The 14,447-nt window shown below is 47.6% G+C and overlaps 1 protein-coding gene across 2 annotated transcripts in view; it reads right to left on the bottom strand.

The window, feature by feature from the left end:
- The window catches only part of SLC5A11 (solute carrier family 5 member 11), a 672,168-nt gene that overhangs the window by 115,217 nt on the left and 542,504 nt on the right, over nucleotides 1-14,447 (bottom strand). For both annotated transcript variants that reach the window (XM_069647357.1, XM_069647356.1), the window contains exon 15: nucleotides 1,122-1,308. In XM_069647357.1, coding sequence (XP_069503458.1) covers nucleotides 1,122-1,308 — 187 coding nt within the window. The remainder of the gene's footprint in view (nucleotides 1-1,121; nucleotides 1,309-14,447) is intronic.

The raw sequence follows: 14,447 nt of genomic DNA, 5'->3' as shown, positions 1-14,447 counted from the left end.
TGGCATAGGACAGATTCAATGGTCACATGTGCAATCCTGACAGCTTCAGCAGCCCACAGTCATCGGAGGTAACATTTGAAATGTTGCCGTGTCTATAAGAATAAGCCATATCTGGTTATGGTATGGTGACTGATGAGAGCGCACAATTATTAAGGGCTCACCAATCGGGTATCGTACAAGTGCCGGCCCTGTTAGCCCAGTCCACATTTCTATAGGCCTAACATATCAAAACAAAGGCATGTAGCCAACAGGAGTGGACGCAGACCTCCAAGTGTCCTGCAAAACAAAAACCTACTGTAGACCACTACTGGTATTTAGGGCCTCATTACACGGTAGGCGGTAAGTGTTTACCGGTACAGGTAAGGGCACCGGTACCGGTAAACCCTTACCTCCTTACTACGAGGTCCCTTTGCGGGACCCAACCTTAACGGCTGGTGTAGACCAGGCGTTAAAGTTGGGACCCGCAAAGGGCCCTTGGTGCTTATTACGGTACCGCATTTTGCCGTACCGTAATTAGCTCCTTCCCCATTCCCATTGAGCCCTATATGGCAAAAATGGGAATGGGGAAGGGCCATGGAGAAAGGGGGAATTACCGCCCGCCAACCTTGGAATGGGGTGGTAATTCCCCTATTCTCCATGGTTGTACCGGTATGGTACCGGCGGCAACCATGGTGCTGATAGCACCATGGTTTACCGCATTCCGTGTAATGAGGCCCACAGTCTCATATACTGAAAGTGCTGAGATAGCGCACATCGTCTTTGGGTGCTCACTGTGCATAAACATCACAGTAAAACATATGGGAAGGAGTAGGCTTAGTTGCCACTCAGTTGAGCACTAACGACTCACAGGGCCTTCTGAACATGTTCATTTACCTGAAAATCAAAAGGTTGTCTAACGGTATACACAGTTCCTACCTCTGAAAAATTATGGAATTATTTAAAATGGATATAACAAGCCAACCATTTTTGCAGATTATTTCCAACCTGTCAGCACATTTTAAGCTGCTCACTGTTCTCCCATGTGAAGAAAAAAGTAATTACTGAACCATCAGCACAACAGAGCTTTGAACAGATGGAGGCGTGTGAATAGAAGCCCAAGTGCACATTCTGATATCACTTACCACTATTGCTTGAACTATCCTCATTGGCAGTAATAACTCCACGGTCAACACCCACATCAGCTGTGGTCGGCATAGACTTGGCCTCTGCTAGCCCGTTCCGGTTATCTGTTTGTACGCATTCTACCACAGGCTCTTCAGCGTTTCTTGGAAGTGGATCCCAGCGGGTGAACCAGGTTAGGCGGCTGACCTTGGCGAGAGAGAAAGCAAATAACTCTTAAAGAAATCTATTTCAATCCCTTGTAAATAAAGCCATGCAATAGGTGGAACATGTTCTTATTCCTAGTGACAACATGCAGCCACTGGCTCCATTCACATAGATCCAAACCTGTACCTGCAGGTAACTGGAGAAAATAGGTGTCTGATTCTAGCCGCAAAGATGGGCCACTAAAGAAAAGCGCCCAATGCGTACCCAACTCTACTAACAAGCAATACGGACATACAAAACAACAGGCTATATGCTGAACTGTGTGATGCTTTTATCTTAAAGATCATAAAGGGTCCCCTAAGCAGAGAGTGACCCTAATGCGGCTAAGGCCCCAAATGGATAACTCTAAACTCTAATTTTCTGGAACGTACACATTGCACAGAGGGGAGACCTAGGTTGCTAACACTTGCGTGTCCACACGGTCCTCTCTTTGCAATTTTGATTGTTTTGTGCACTGGTTATAAAAAAGGCATGGAAATAGAGGTGGTCCGGGTTCCAGTGTCTTTATGTTCTGGTGTAAGGCGGCTGGCATTAACACAAATCCCCAGTGATTCGCCGGTTTTTATAAGCCTTAAAATAGGTGGAACTCGTGCATCTCCAGCCACATGACAATTCGATCTGAGTGGAAATGCTGGCATATTTTCACAACAAAGCCTGGTTTGGAGCTGGGGTAGAATTGTTGCTCCATGCAAACCCAGTCCTGTAAGTAGCAGAAAATGAATGACATTGTGCATTACTTTTAAAATCTTAATGAAATCATCATTCCCACCTTAGTAAACGGAAATATAGATGTAACCGTGTAAATTATCCCCCAAATGAGCACTCCATTTCCAGGGTGAATCCTTGCCACTCTACAGCAACTGTTAGCAAGTGTAACAAGAATTATTTAATACTGAACATCGGACATTGATTTGCTGAAACTACATGCTGTCCAAATGTATGCAGAGGACCACAAACATAGTCCACAGTATAATTGAAATTGAAATATCTCTGGCTAATGCAATCATTCCTTGGGGCCCTCTCTTTACGTTCAGGCAGGATGTAGAATCAGCAGAACGTTTTCAGACTTCAATTAATCATTCCATTTGGTATATTTATTTGATTTTAGTGAGCGCTGTGCGCTCAGCTCTGTCTCTCTTCGTTCCCTTACGTGTTTGTTGTTTGCACTCCCCTTGTCCCGCCCCTCTCCCCCTTTTTGGGACAAGGCCTACTTAAGTGTGCCCCCATTTTAGGTGTTTCAAATCTAGGTATTGCAGTTACTACAGTGCCCCATCTCAGGCCTCTCGCATCTAGGTGTTTTTGCATGTATTACTGTCCACCATTTTAGCCGTTTATCCATCCATTCAGTTGTCTCATATCCAGTAATTGTTGCATTAGCTACTGTACCCCCACTTTGTCTCAAATCTAGGTGCTGATGCTTTACCAGTGTGCTTCCATTTTAGGTGTCTCAAAATCTAGGTGTTGTTGCATTTCCTAGTATGCCCCCATTTTAGTTGTCCCAAACCTAGGTGTTGCTGCATTTGCTACTGTGCCCCCCTTTTAGCAGTTTCCCCCTAGACACCCTCTCCCTAGGTGTAAAATCTACCCAGGTGTAAAATTCAGACGTTGTCACACTAACTACTGTGCCCCCATTTTGGCAGGTTGCTCTAAATATACAGGTGTCCAGAGTCTGGGTGATGCTGCATCTACTACTGTGCCCCCATTTTGGCAGGTTGCTCTAAATATACAGGTGTCCAGAGTCTGGGTGATGCTGCATCTACTACTGTGCCCCAATTTTAAGTGTCTCAAATCTAGGTGCTGTTGCATCTACTACTGTACCGCCATATTGGGACGTTTTTATCCCTCCCCCCAGGTGTCTAAACATCTAGGTATTGTCACATCTATTAATGTGCCTCCAATTTTGGGCGTCTCAAATCGAGACGTTGCTGCTTTCATTACTGCACCCCCATTTTAGGTGCATCAAGTCTGGGTGCTGTTGTATTTGCTATTGTGCCCCATTTTGTACACTCTCTCCTAAAGTCTAGGTGTTATTGCATCCATCTCTGGTGTCCCTAATCTAGGTATTGCTGCTCTCGATACTGTGACCTCACTTTAGGCGTATTCAGGTGTCTCAAATCTAGGTACCATTACATATACCACTGTCTCAAATCTAGCTATCTAGCTGTTACTGCATTTACTGGACTTGTGTGACTAGCTCCGCCGACATACCCCTGACCACAGTGCTGCCTACCTGCATCTACCCACCCCCACCTGCCACAATGCTCCCCCACCCGACCACGACCGACAATTCCAACCTGACAAATACGGAGCGAAAACCAAGACCTCTCTCTCTGCCCCCTCAACTCTTGCCCAGCAACTACGCAATCACTCATAACAGCAATCCCGCACCCAGACTTTCCACTCGCACTTCCCAACCAGCCAAAAAAAAAAAAACACACTGGCAAGCAAATAAGCACAGCACCCAACTCACCACCGCCAATCTGGCATCCTCACTCTCAAATCCCAACCACACACACCACTCCTCTCTACCCCAGGCCCCAGAAACATCCTACACTTTGACGCCCTACATCCTTCACACTCTCACCACACTGCTTCCGTCCTTCAGACCAGAGGAGCCATCTGGCCCACCAAAAACCATCCCTGCCCTACCGAGCTCCTGCTCATACTCCGCCCTCGTACAACACCTCCACCTGGTCATACGCCGAGAAAGACCGTCGCCCCCGCTTCTCAACACACCGCGCTACCTCCAACCCCCAAGCCAGAGGAGCACTCTGGCGCTCCAAACACAACCTCAAAGCCACCACAACCACATCTGCACCTCCCCCCATAAACCCCACACCAAGTTCCTCAACACTCCCAGATCCGCTGCCTTCATCCCTGCCCATATCAGCCAGACCACCACACTGCACTACATCCAATTCCCAAGCCAGAGGAGCGTGCTGGCACTCCATACACAACCCCCTTGCCACCACTGTTTCTTCTGCTCCTCCCCACAGAACTTCACCCCGTAGGTCATCTACACCGCCCACTTCCCTCCACACCTTAGCCAGAACCCTACAGACCCCCGTACCTTCAAACCACACCAATCGCTCACTCAGAGAGTCACTAACCGGGTCACCCTGCCGACACACCCACGCTCCCACCCCTCCAACTCTGACCTACATTACCTCACCATTCCCCCACTTCCCACCAATACCCAGCCTCTCCTCAGCAGGCCCAACCAGCGCACCGCCTCCCACCTCAATCTCCTCTCAGTCAAAACCCTTTTCCTCTACACCGGTTATGGCCAACCCCCGCCACACACCCAGCATCCACTCATCCTCCATCTCAAGACCACCCTCTTCCACCGCTTTCCCTTCACTCAGCATGGTAAGACTTGCTCTCTCCAGAACCATCACCTCATCCCCTTTTGCCTTCGACCCCCCTTCCCTCTCTCACACGCCTCCTGTGCCAAAATGCATTAAACCCAGGAAAAATTACCGGCCCGCACCCATGACTCTTTATGCTTCACCTCGCCTACATCAGTCATCCATCCCAATCACCCATAGCCTGGCTGTCAGGAACTCCCCGCTAGCCACTCCAGAATTGCAGCCCATCGATCAACAGCCGGTACCCACACACCACACTGACCCCACCTACCGCCTGCCCCCTGCCCCCACCCCCCACCCCCAAACACCCCTCCTTCTGCCACCTGACCTCACTCCGTCCCAAACCTTATCCCCGACTATCCCGACTGTTCCAACATTTCCCACTACTCAGCCTCCCACTGCTACCGACCCCTCCCCACTAGCCACCCAGACCCACCATGTGCATCCAGCCACTAGCACCAGTGGAACCGCTCCCTCCCACCGAGTCACCTGCATCTTATTCAATGTCCGCTCCGTAGCCAGAAACAGACACAGCATCTATGACCTACTATCCTCTGACAACCCTGATCTCATCTTCATCACTGAAACATGGTTCAGTGATGACTTTAAACCAGTCACACACAAGGCCTTCCCTCCTGACTATGCACTCATCCCCCACAACATCGCCATCAGAGGTGGTGGAGTAGCCATCCTCCACAAACCCCACATATCCATCTCACTCACCGAAACCCAGTCATGCACAGCTAACCGCGAATCCCTGCTGGTCAGACTCTCTCTGGTGCCCACTTTCTCACACAGTTTCCTACTCATCTACAGGCCACCAGGATATGACAGACATTTTGCCAACAACCTCTGTGACTCACTAGCTACCATTCTGGTCTACCATCCTTCACTCACTCTGCTGGGGGACTTCAATATCTGGTTTGATGTACCCAACAACTCCATGACCCAACCCCTGGTCGACAGCCTAGAGGCATTCAACCTCTCTGGGCATACCACAGGACCCAACCACATCAGAGGCCATACCCACGATGCAATCGTTAGCGCCTCCAACCTTGTCTCGGTGTCCTCCCACGTATTCCTCATCGTTAATATTCGTTAAGCAGCTGAAGCTGGATAATGAATATTAAAGATGAGGAATACATGGGAGCAACATCCAGTCGAAAGAACGTTACCAGGGCTAGGTAACTTTCTCTATTCGCACTCCGGCCACGCCACCCGGTCTCACCACATCCCCACAAATGCTGGAACATGGTCAACGCTTTGCCTGACTTGGCTGAAGCCTTGCTACGCTCACTCCCAACCACAGACAGACTTCTACCTATCGAATCCTTTGACTCTTGGTTCAATGACTCCCTCTCACCCCCTCCTGCCCCGCCTGCACCTGCCAAGGACCTATCCGCAAATGGTTCACGGGCCACCTGAAGACTGTCAAAACCCATAATTGCTCCCTCGAGCGTGAATGGCGTGCGTCAAAAACACCCCTTAGCAAATCCCTGTTCGCCCACCATCACCGTAACTACAAATCCGAGATCCGAAAGGACAAAAAACCTACTATAATAAAAGAATACTGAACTGCTGCAACACTAGTAAAGAGCTCCACAAGATCATCTCGGAATTCGTGAAGCCCAGTTGCACCACTGCCCTGACCACACCCACACAAGCGCTTTGCATCTCCTTTCCCATCACTTCCACAGTACAGCACTGGACAGGGCGGCCACCCTTGATGCCAAACTTTCCAACCTCACCCCCTGCCCAACACCCACCCCTCAAGATCCCAAGGCCCCCACAGCACTAATCTCTATTTCCTTCAAGCCGATCTTGAGTGAGGAATTCCTCAAACTGCTCTTAAACGTCCATGGCGCTGGAGACAGTGCTCTCCGTGACCAGTCTCACATACTCTGTTGCCTCGGTGACGTCCACCTGGGCAGCTTTATTCTGCGCTTGTGGGTTTCAGGCCAAGTAATCTGTGGCATTGTTCTGTCCGGGCTGGTACTCTTGGAGCGCCAGCAGCCACTTTTCAATTCATGGTGATGGGTTGGCAGACCCGCCCGTCATGATGGGCAGCAGGAGTTTATGGCCTATGACCACTCTGACTGGTTTTCCATAAATGTATACTTGGAAGTGACGACACCCCCACAGCACGACTAGTGCTACGTGTTCAATTTGTGAGCACTGCTGGTCCGTCGAGGAGAGGGATCTGGTGGCATATGCAACGGTGCATGGGATGCCGTCTTGGTTCATTTGTGTGAGGATGGCTCCGAGTCCAAACGTGCTTGTGTCGACAGTGATCTCAGTGTCCTTCGTGGGTCGAAGAAGGCTAGAATGCATATGTCTGACAGTGATTTCTTAATATCATCAAAGGATTCTGTTCCAAAGCTGTCCATCTCCACACTGTGGATTGTTTTGTGAGGTTTCACAGGAGCTCAGGGAGTGTGGCTAGGTGTTCGAGGAAGAGACCACGCTTTGAACTTATGAGATGGTCTCTGGTGCTTTGGCCTCCTGTATGTCCTTGACTTTTGCTGGATCGGCAGACAGCTCTTCCTCCTGGAAAATGAAACCAAAGAATTAGATTTTTCTTTTGATAAACTCGCACTTGTCGGGTTATCCCCAGTGCTTGTATTCTGGACAGCACCTTCTCCAGACACTCCAGGTGTTCACCTTCCGATCTTGCATGGATCAGAATGTTATCGCTCACATTTAGAGTTCCAGGCAATCCCACCACGGCCCCACGAATGGCGTTTTAAAACACCTCAGCCGCTGACGAGATGCCAAAGTTGAGTTTCTATTATCTGTAGAGGCCAACATGCGTTGTGAACGTGGTTATGCATCGGCTTTCCTGGTGGAGCAAAAGTTGGTGATACTCTGAGCCGAGGTCATGTTTGGAGAAGACGGCTATGATGTCGTCCAGTGTGGGTGTCAAATGTCTTTCCCTCTTTATTGCCTTGTTCGGCAGCCTCATGTTCACACAAATGCGGACACTGTCAGGCTGTTTTGTTTTTTGGGTGACCACGATTGGGGACACCCAGCAAGGGGGCCCTTCCACTCATTCAATGATGTCGAGGTTGACGAGAGTTTGTATCTCCTTCTCCACTTTGTCACGAATATGGAAGGACACAGGGTGGTGTTTCAATGGCACTTGTTGGATGGTGTCATTGATATGGAGCCAGATTGGCTCTCCTGCCATTTGCCCCATGCCTGTAAACACGCCTTGGAACCTCTGCAGCAGTGTTTGCACATCTTCTAGGAATACTCCAAAAGCAAACTGGATGAGTCGAAGAGCTTCAGTTGTGGCGCAGCCAAGTAGGGTCTGGGTGCCTACTTTGGTCACATAGAAGTGGGCTTGTATGGAGACATCACCATGCTGGACGGTGGCTACAAAAACGGCGCCTTCCAGGGATAGTGGGGTATTGCTTCCCAATGTGAATATGCGCACCTTGGTTATTTGGAGGGACAGAGGCCGTGGCAGTTTTCGGTATTGTTCATCGGCCATGACACGGACAGACGCATCAGTGTCGAGAAGTACAGGGACGGAGGGTCTACGATAGTCACAGGGCATCTGGATTGGCGCTTTCCTCTGCCACCGACTGTGAGCACGACTGCGATGAAAAAGATATCCTCGTCTTCATCCCCTTGGCCTTCCCCTGGTAGCTCCATTCAGGTGTCTACTGATGTGGTGTTGGCATTTTGGATTGTACGATCCGGTGGAGCGCCTATTGGATGCTCTCTGCCCCTTGACATGATGGCCGAGGCCGACGCTCTGTACACTGTGGCAAAATGATTTTGGATCCCACATCTGGCGCAGGTATACCCTTTGGCAGAGCAGTCATTTTCATGGAGAAGGTCATACCCACATTGCAGGTTGGGAGCTGGGGCAAAGGAGTTCCATTGATTTTTCTGTCGCCAGGTGTTCCTTGTTCCTTGGCTTCTGGGGGAATGTTTTTCCACCGAACATACATCTTCTAGCTTGACCGACTTCAGTGCTGACTCCATTTTTGAGGCTCTAATGTCTACCAGCTTGTGGGACCGTCCAAGCTCAAGGATTCGGGGAAGCGCTATTCCCTGCTCACAAAGGATTTGTCTCTGCAGTTTGATGGCGTGGCACCCAGTGATGATTTGGAGCCTCACCTCTTTCTCTTCATTTACCCAGGCACAGGTTGCGGAAAGCTGTCTCAGGCGACTGTGGTACTTGTCCAGGCTCTCATTGCTCTTATGCATGGCATTGCGCATGATGAATTTCTCATAATCGGTGTTAACCATGGGAGCGAAGTAGTCTGACGGTGCCTTTACAGTGGCGCTGTATGAGTCATCTGCGGGGTCCAAGGTTGGCTGGGGCATCGTCTAGAGGGTCGGATTGGTCCCTCAGCCTTTCGGCCCATGGCCGGGCCGAAATCGTCCCTGGCGTGTGGGGACCGGTTTCTGGGCATGCCTGGACCGGTTTATTTTTTATTGTGTATATGGTTTAATAAACAAACTTTAACACATTCTTAGATAAAAGTAGTTTGAAAAGAAAAGAAAAGAAAGTTATCACATACTTGATTCTTATACAGCAAAGGTTATTACAGCAAAAGAGAAAAAATTACTAAAAATAGAAAAATGATTTGTACATGTTAACAAATACGAAAATTATATAAAAATTATATCAGGCAACAGAATAGAGCACATGTACATATCCTTAGTAAAATACCAATACAGAGCAATTCATCTGACACGGTCCATTGGTAGCGATAGTAAAAAGAATTTCATTAGGCATCAATCAAATCCCAAGGAGCAATACACACATAAATGGATCCTATATTCATCGCACCACATATGAGGTATACTCAAATTTAGGAACAAAGGCATTTACTTAGTCCTCCAGTAGTCTCACGCCACTTTCAAATTTCCGTAGTTGCTTATTTACACATTTCAATACTTGTGTTATAACGATGATCCTACTACGACTATATCCAGACAAGCAGTTTAACCAGAAGTATTCATGGGTTATATCATCCAGATCTTTTACAAATTTAGAATAGTAGTGAGCATAGATGGATTTCATCATTGGGCAATTTGTAAGCACATGTCTTCACAGCCTTGTCGAACACCCCGCTTAAGAGATATTAGATCAAACATTAGTCCCATATTGTTCAACCTTACTCTGGTGGTATTATTCTCATACATCAGTCTGCATATATATAATAAATGGGCCGGCATACACATAGCCTCTAGTTTCTCCCATAGCCGGCTTCTTTAACCATATCGAAGGCTGAGGAGAAGTCAACATACAGAATATAAAGAGGTAATTCCGATTTAATATGAGCCTGCTCTACTAATGTATTTACCAGTAAGATATTGTCAATCGTAAAATAGCCCTTGCGGAATCCAGTTTGGGCCTTATCAAAGATGTTAATATTTGCTATCCATAGATTTATTTCACAAAGAACTAATGTACAAAATATTTTACTGGGAACATCCGTAAGTGCAAGTAATCGGATGGCTGGGGCACCGTCTACAGGGTCGGATTGGCCCCTCAGCCTTTTGGCATGCATGAGCTGGTTTTGAAAAAAAAAATGTGAAAAAAATATTTTTTTGCAAATGTTTTTTTTTTTTCAAAAAGCCTCTCATCATTCTTAGGTCGATAAATGAGTACCAACACAGGTTGGGTGATATTGTATGCATATTTGTTCCATAAAAAAGAGCTTAAATGTAAGTGCTATACAATAACATATTATCATTTGGCCTTGGACGTCTGCTTGGACTCACAGTAATTTAGTGTACTTAGGAACAATGCTATTTGATGACACTTCCTATTTTATCGCTTCCCACGATGTCACTTTGGGGTGGGGTCAAATGACATCACTTCTGGTGATGTCATCAGAGTACAAGGGTCGTGAAGCGAGGGCTGAGCCACTTTTTTGAGGCTACTGGTGGGCCACTTTTTTTGGGTGCCCGGGCCTATTTCTTGTCCCAGTCCGACCCTGACCGTCTACGTCGAACTCACACAGTGGCGCAAGTGAACCTCGCTGATGTGGTGTTCCCCCTTGTGGTCGTGGCGCAGATGCACCAGCATCATCGGCTGACACCTTCCCTAGACGGGTATGGCGTCAGTCAGTTTTATGGGCGGACGAGAGGGGGCGCACAGACACTCCAGGAGGACCCATAACCCAAAATTGGGGTGGTGAGGCCTCTGTTGTTGCACAGCGGGTGCACAGGCATTCCAGGGGTGGGGAGCCACAATGCGCTGTGGGATATGGAGGTGGCTGGTGCACAAGCACTCTCTGGTGAGAGCTGCGTCTTAGCCTCTTTCTGGGGTGGCCCTGTGTGGGACAATGTAGGGTCAGGCCTAGCCTGTGGTTTCCAACAATTAAGGCAAGTGCCTCAGAGCAACTACGTGAGGAGCAGTGATCAAAGGAAAGACACAGAGCCTCTTACCAGCCTTCATAGAACATGGTATGTCCTTCAGGAGGGCTGAGTGGGATCTAGCTGCCGGGTTAGTAGTGGTGTGTCCTGGACTGACTCGTTGCCATTGTTGTGGAGTCAGTGTGGGGGCCTGCGGTGCGGGGCACAACAATGATGACTCAGACGCAGGTGTTAGTCTCACAGGTCCCTGCTTCGCTATGAAGAAAGAGCTGGAAGCGGGCCTTTTTATTTACTCTGCACGTCATGACGTGCAACATCACGGCATGTGGTCAGATGACACAACAAGATTGGGCTTAAAAAGTAAAACTGTTGCTGTGCAGTTCCTTCTGCACAAGGTTTTGGGCCTCGTTAGGCCCTCAGTTCGGATGTTGTTTTCCGGGTCTTCTGACCCAGGAATCTGCCAAACCGAGGTGGGGAGTGCGCGCAGAGGTTGGTGTAGGGGGAGAGGCAGTGGGTCTAGGGAGGACAGAGGAAGGAAAAGTGCAGATTGCCCGTAAAAAGTAAAACTAAAGGGGAAAATAATATATAAATAAACAAATAAAGTGAAAAACACGAGTAGAGGAAACGAGTGCAGGCAGATAGGTAAGCAGAGCGCTGCAGATGGGCCTTGCGTGTTGCTGTGCATTTCCCTTCTCCACAAGGTTTCTTGTAGTAGATGATCCATCATACTTTGTATCACTGATGTGGCAGACGAAAGGTTAGTGATGTCAGCATTGTGGTCATAGTCTGCGCAACAGGAGGCACGAAGTTAAGGTGGCTTTAGCTGAATTTCCAGGGTTTTGTAGCATTAAGTTCTCACCTTAACGTCCCTGCAACTAAAGTTTTTTCCTTGAATATATATATATATATATATATATATATATATATATATATATATATATATATATATATGTATGTACATATATATTGACTAACAAGAAACATTGTTAAAGGGACGTTATGGTTAAGTTGCGCTACTAAAAACCTATCCCCTTTACTGCAAAAAATATACTAAAAGAAGGTTCTGGTTACAGTGCCCTACTAAAAACCTATCAAATTCACTGACAAAAAATGTTATTACAGGGACGTTATGGTTCAGTTGCCCTAAGAAAAACCTATCAAATTCAGTGCAACAAGTACATGAAAGGACCATTATACTTACTTTGCACTAATAACAAATAAATCCGGCAAACCCCAGAAATTTGCGAGTTATGGTAATCTAAGCAACCATAACTCACCCCACACTGTGCACTGCTAAGACTAACATCCATGACATGAAAGATGACATCACAAATGTCATTGATGACATCACAAAGCCTCCACTCCCTCTGAATCGAAATTGCCATGAAAGCCTCTTTCGACGGCATACTGGAGCAGACCTTGCACAAAGGCATCACCCACGATCAAAACTGTGCATCTCTCCATCTGTGCCTGCCACCCTCACTACACAGAGTAATGAAAAAAATATTGCCGCCCTTTCCTATGATGCACACCCTGAGCACCTTATTGGACAATCACCACAGTCCTATTTCCATTGGCCAGCATGGTGGGAAGCGCAGAATGCGGCACATGCGCTTCCCCAAGTACCGCAAGGGCCGCACCCCAGTAAAGCAGGAGCAGTTATTCTTCCCCTTCCACTATTTTATGTCCATCACTACCTCATTGGGTTCTGTTAGTCACACACGCCTCCACCAATGGCATCCAACACATTAGCATCTAACACTGTCAGTTCTGTACAACACTTCATATGTACCGTTGCACATTAAACCTCCAAGTGCCGTGTCATTGGAAAACACGTCCTTTAGAAAGTTCAGTAAAAGAATGCAAGATTTGTGCATCAACATTCATCCACATGAGCACCCATCGCCATAAAGTGGAGGTATGAAAACTTTTTTTACAGTATGTTTACAATTCCGTTATAAGTAAGTTCTTAAAAAGGTTACTGTTTTTTTCTCCCATCCACTACCATCAAGTGACACTTCAATTGTATATGCTTGCAATGTTTCCATTTACCCATATCACCCATTGTAATATCGAAACAGGAACTCTCTTCTTTACTTCCGACAATACTGCACATTTCTTCCCCCATAACGCATCTCCTACATAAATCGTAAACACATGGCACCAAAACCAGCACTGAATGTATGTTACCAACCTAAAGCAACATCCGAAAAGCTTGCTGTCTCCACAGCTGTGGATCTCTCTAGGCTAGACTTTTGCAACAGCCTCATTCTAAATATGCCTGCTTCTACTAACGGCCCTCTGCAACTCATCCAGAAGAAGACTGCGCGCCTTGTGCTTGACCTCAAGCCCAGGGATTGGATCTATCCGGGACTGAATTGTCTGCATTGGCTCCCAGTAGCTGCGAGGAATAAGGTCAAAACCATCCGCATTATGCACAAGGCCTTCTGGGCCCTGGGCTTCAATACCTGCAACTCTCACTTCCTAAATATCTCTGTGCTGGAGCTCTTCCCTCATCTGCCTCCAACTCCCTCAGGGTCACTTGCATCTGCAAGGAACCAGTTGGTGGTAGATCTCTTTCTTCGGCTGGGGCCTCACAACAGCCTCGCTGCCTCCCTGAAACTTGAAGAGAAGCATCGCTGGTTCCGGAAGCACCTCAAAACCTTTCTCTTTGCCTCTGCTTTTTCTCCTCCTATCCCCTGGTTACTTCCTGGCAGAAACTGATTCTGCACTGGTTACCTGGCCACCCTCTGATCTCAGGACCAGGCACCTCCCCCTGCCAGTCACACCCCTGCACTGCCTTTCTGGCAAACCCCGCACTTGGAGACTGTTTTCTGTATCCCTAACAGTTCCACTACCACCTGATGTCTGCACTTATGCTTGCACTTGCCACCATCGGGCCGTATTCTTACTTATTGTCATTGTTTCTTCTTCCCATGTACTGCACTTTCTCCTCCCCCTTCCCATGCACTTGGGCGATCCGAGTGACACCTGGCCTAGTAGGTTCATTGTCTCTGTCTCCCCTCTGTTCCTCCTCCCTTGCTTCGGCGCGCCTTCAAAAACTTGTGTATATTCGCATTATAAATGGCTTTTCATACAATATCACATCATATGATATTATCCACACATTGCATGCATAACAACAGGATGCCTGCCACTTACCATGTACACTTCACAAAAATGTTTTCCGCAGCACCCCACTTACTGCAAACTTATGAAAAATTGTCGCAGAAAAGCAACACTAAGTGTATGTTCGCAACTTCAAACAAGAACATACAGTGCATGCATATAAACATGATGCCTGCCCGTTACCTTGCACACTTCCACCATAGTCCTCTGCATTTCTCTGTACAAAGAGACCTTCTGCCACAGTTTTACCATACACACCACAATCAGAAACCGTATTGATCA

Source organism: Ambystoma mexicanum, chromosome 2q, assembly GCF_040938575.1.
Source record: "Ambystoma mexicanum isolate Mex_15411 chromosome 2q, UKY_AmexF1_1, whole genome shotgun sequence".
NCBI classification, from domain to species: domain Eukaryota; kingdom Metazoa; phylum Chordata; class Amphibia; order Caudata; family Ambystomatidae; genus Ambystoma; species Ambystoma mexicanum.
This window is presented reverse-complemented; position numbering and strand designations above follow the sequence as displayed.